Below are 5,000 nucleotides of genomic sequence, written 5' to 3'. Positions count from 1 at the left end.
AGGTCAAAGCGTTCAAGGCTGGTGATACATGCTTAAACAAAACAAACAAACAAAAACAAAAACCACTTATGTACTGGGCTGAACATTTAAATTCTTCGATTTTCCATTGCATCCAAACTACAATCCCCAGAAAGAGAAGTTTGTTACCCATTTTACAACGACCCATTCGACAGTCACACACTGTTGAAAAGGCTGTTTTCCCACCTATCACTGTCACAGAGAAGAATAGCGCGCGCACACACCAATACACGCGCATATACGTATCCACACGCACAGTCATGCATTCACAAAGTAACACACACACACACACACACACACACACACACACACACACACACACACACACACACACACACACACATCCACACCATCCACACTGTTGCAGCATATATTGTCGCAGATGCAGTTCTTTTTTTTTTCTTTTTTTTTTTTTTTTTTTGCATCGACACTCCCAGCATATATTGTCACTAGTCAATGTGTGCCGAATCGTTACATCGACAATATGCGCCGTGAGGGTCGTTACATATTGTCGCCGGCAATCTCATCACAGGTATTGGTATGTCACAGGTCCTGACTATTATAGATTGTATTTGTATTTGTATTTCTTTTTATCACAACAGATTTCTCTGTGTGAAATTCGGGATTTTTTTTTCTTCAGAATTTTGCCAGGAACAACCCTTTTGTTGCCGTGGGTTCTTTTACGTGCGCTAAGTGCGTGCTGCACACGGGACCTCGGTTTATCGTCTCATCCGAATAACTAGCGTCCAGACCACCACTCAAGGTCTAGTGGAGGGGGAGAAAATATCGGCGGCTGAGCGGTGGTTCTTTCCATTCTCATCACAGACATTTGGTGTTTCACAGGTCCTGACCATAACAGTTCTTTCCATTCTCATCACAGGCATTGGTGTTTCAAAGGTCCTGGCCATAACAGTTCTTTCCATTCTCATCACAGACATTTGGTGTGTCACAGGTCCTGACTATTACAGTTCTTTCCATTCTCATCACAGGCATTGGTGTTTCACAGGTCCTGACTGTTACAGTTCTTTCCATTCTCATCACAGGCATTGGTGTTTCACAGGTCCTGACAGTTACAGTTCTTTCCATTCTCATCACAGGCATTGGTGTTTCACAGGTCCTGACAGTTACAGTTCTTTCCATTCTCATCACAGGCATTGGTGTTTCACAGGTCCTGACAGTTACAGTTCTTTCCATTCTCATCACAGGCATTGGTGTTTCACAGGTCCTGACTGTTACAGTTCTTTCCATTCTCATCACAGGCATTGGTGTTTCACAGGTCCTGACTGTTACAGTTCTTTCCATTCTCATCACAGACATTAGGTGTGTCACAGGTCATGACCATAACAGCTCTTTCCATTCTCATCACAGACATTAGGTGTTTCACAGGTCATGACCATAACAGCTCTTTCCATTCTCATCACAGACATTAGGTGTGTCACAGGTCATGACCATAACAGCTCTTTCCATTCTCATCACAGACATTAGGTGTGTCACAGGTCATGACCATAACAGCTCTTTCCATTCTCATCACAGACATTAGGTGTTTCACAGGTCATGACCATAACAGTTCTTTCCATTCTCATCACAGGCATTAGGTGTGTCACAGGTCCTGACTATTACAGTTCTTTCCATTCTCATCACAGGCATTGGTGTTTCACAGGTCCTGACTATTACAGTTCTTTCCATTCTCATCACAGGCATTGGTGCTTCACAGGTCCTGACTGTTACAGTTCTTTCCATTCTCATCACAGACATTTCGTGTGTGACACGTCCTGACCATTGCAGTTCTTTCCATTCTCATCACAGACATTAGGTGTGTCACAGGTCATGACCATAACAGCTCTTTCCATTCTCATCACAGACATTAGGTGTTTCACACAGGTCCTCACCATCGCGGTTCTGGCCATTCTCATCACGGCTCCTATTGGCGCACTGCTGATTGCTTTGCTGGGCCCTCGTCTGCTGCACAAGACAGAACCCGGACACACGGTGGAGGACGGGGAAGAGAAAGAAGAAGAAAAAGCGGAGGACTTCGGTGAATCTCCTGCTTGAAGCTAAAATGCGCAAACAGCTATCTTTTCTCGCGTTGCTCCAGAGTGGATGTGAATTGTTAGGCTTGGTTTCTTAGCCAGATGTAATCAGTTTGAACGAAAGTTGTCTTTGTGGGGTGAATGTACTATATCATGTGTTTTCCCTGTGGACAGAGAATGGGGAACAAGAAAGAGAAATTGATGTTTCTCTGATATACTGAGGAGAAACGGTTTACGCTCTGCAAACCAAATGACAGTATGACAGTGTGTGTGTGGAGAGAGAGATTCGGATTCGGATTCGGATTAGGATGATTTATTCATATAGGCCATTGCCCCTCATGAAGAGGTGCAGTATACAACATTATTAAACATGCAAGTGCACAAGGCGAAACAATCATCAAAGGAATTATGATATCATTATTGATCTTAACTTAAATGATTTTTATATGTAAATGGACAAATTCTTTACAATGCTTTCTTTATTAGATGCCATCAAAAGACTTAGCCGAAACTGATTTGGAAACTTAAAATAATTTCGTGGAATATACTGTTCTCTTAATTTACTTAAAGCAGGATAACATAAAATAAAGTGTAACTCATCTTCAACACCACTTCTACACAGAAGGCAATTCAACTCATCCACAGTATGCTTTATGTACCGATAATAATGTTGAGCAATTTCTGAAATACCTAATCTAAATCTTGCCATTATGAATTTCAAATGTTTGTCTAAGCTAAATTTGCAAGTACGTTTTTACTTCATGATTAGTACAAAATGTTCTGTACATCTCAAACCGGTCGCTGTCTTCCTTATGTGAGTTCCATTCCTGCCACCTGCAAACAATCAATCTTTCTTTAAATTCAATGAAAAACTGTTTAATTTCCTGGACACCTTGATTCATCCATACATATCCAAAACCATATTGGTATAATTTACATCGAATATTTGACGCCCAATCTCTTTTACCTTTTTCATCTAAATCATGTAATATCCTATAGGCTTTACGTGGCAGTCTGTGATTATCCATTCTCGTTAGCTTCAACCAGTACCGAATACAACGTATCGTAGAATTTATATAAATTGGATATCTATTAGTTTCGCCATGTACAAGATCATTGAGCGTTCGCATTTCAATCCCCAGAAACTTTTTGTAAAGCAAATAAGTATACTTTTTCAATATGGCATGCTGAAGTATCAAGGCCCCAAAGTTCTGCACCATACTGGACAATGGGTTGAACCTGTAAATCAAATAACTTGAGAAACAAAGATAAACTGTCATTATTCAAATTACGTAATTGTCGCAAAATACATAAAACTGCATTCTTACCTTTACTAGACAAATCGATACAGGTTGCAGTGAAGCTAAGTTTTGTTAAAAACAATATACCTAAATATTTATAAGCATTAACTACTGGCATCACAAGATTATTATATGTCCATCTTTCTCTTGCGGCTAAATAACCACCTTTTCGAAACACAATAATATTAATTTTATTCAAGTTTACTTTTAATTCAAGAGAACAAGCTGCTCAATGTAAATTGTTCAACTGAGTTTGCAAACCAATTACTGTTTCTGAAAGCAAAACAATGTCATCTGCCAAAAGTAAAATAAAAAGCTCAAAATAATCAAGAGAGAATCGTGCCCCATGCTTGCCATTTTCTATAACTTATCTTGCAAGTTCATTTATAATGAGTGAAAATAGTATAGGGCTTGTGGAGAGAAAGAGAGAGAGAGAGAGTGCGCCCGTGCGTGCGTGCATGCGCGCGCGCGCGTGTGTGTGCGTGCAAAAATAGTGTGATAATGAAACACATAGATGCATTTCCACCCCATTCACATACACGTATCCCTTCATGTAATACAAATTCACTTCCAGCACAAGCATAAAGAAACCAAATCACAATTATTATTAAAAGAAGCATTAGACTAATAGATTAAGATTTATATCATTGTTAATCTTTTGGACAGTCAATGAGATGATTCTTCCGACTTTTTCCTGAATAAGTTGTAATTCATAATACTTTTTAAAGTGAATGGAAGATTATTCCATTATTTTCAACCAGAGTACCAAAAAGCTGGATTTGTGAAGGTAATTTCTTTTGTGAAGCACATGGTTGTGTCCATAGTCATTACTTTTAAAAGTGTCTGTAATCTTTTTGGAACATTTCCATGTATATATGATATTATGCTCGCAAACAGCATTCTTGAAGAACAGCCTGTTTTGATAAGGTAATATATTAAGTTGTTTTAGTCCACAGAGGTTATGGAGCTTGTTTTATCAGTACTGCTTTCAATGCTCTTTTATACATTACAGTGAATAAATTTCATAATCGTGTTGCTACTATTGTCCCTTAATGTTGACGCGTAATCCAGTACTGGTAGAACATGTCCACGAAAAATTTGTTTTCGTGATCAGACATTGGACTTTTTATTTTTTGCAAACTAATGTATTCTGTTGGAGAGACGTTTACTCGAATACTTAGCGTGGCCAGTCTAAGACTGTCAATGAAGACACCCATAATTTTTATGTGAATCTGCGTCTTCAACTTCACTGATGCCTAGGAATAGTGATTTGAAGTTATGTTTCGTCTTTGTCTTTTTTGTTGTGCACATATACACATGCACTCCTTTTTCTGTGCAGTTTAAGGCATATGATTCAATTGTGTCTTATCATGAAGTCATGGCGTAATACATGTTTGCATAAAATTGTAATATTTTACTATGTATAGCGTTTTGAGTCCTGTTTTCAGAGGTGCTCATTTTATATATATATATATATATCTTATATAAGTGTTGCAAGTATTCATATCGGTGAAATTATTTTGCCTGAGTAGTTTACAGTTAATGTAATTTCTATCATTTACTTTCTCATGTATTTGTGTTCCAGTACTGTCTTTGGTGTTTGTCACATTTTATTTTTACAGTACATATTCAGATCGCATAGTTTGGAGTG

General features: G+C 38.3%; 1 protein-coding gene across 2 annotated transcripts in view; it reads left to right on the top strand.

Moving 5' to 3' along the window:
* The window catches only part of LOC143289058 (sodium/hydrogen exchanger 9B2-like), a 30,127-nt gene extending 25,133 nt beyond the window's left edge, over window positions 1-4,994 (top strand). For both annotated transcript variants that reach the window (XM_076597886.1, XM_076597878.1), the window contains exon 11: window positions 1,900-4,994. In XM_076597886.1, the coding sequence (XP_076454001.1) occupies window positions 1,900-2,070 (171 nt within the window). In that variant the 3' untranslated portion in view covers window positions 2,071-4,994. The remainder of the gene's footprint in view (window positions 1-1,899) is intronic.
* The last annotated feature ends 6 nt before the right edge of the window (window positions 4,995-5,000 follow it).

This window comes from Babylonia areolata, chromosome 1 (genome assembly GCF_041734735.1).
Source record: "Babylonia areolata isolate BAREFJ2019XMU chromosome 1, ASM4173473v1, whole genome shotgun sequence".
NCBI lineage: Eukaryota > Metazoa > Mollusca > Gastropoda > Neogastropoda > Buccinidae > Babylonia > Babylonia areolata.
Note: the sequence above shows the minus strand (reverse complement) of the source record. Positions and strands in the feature narration are given on the sequence as shown.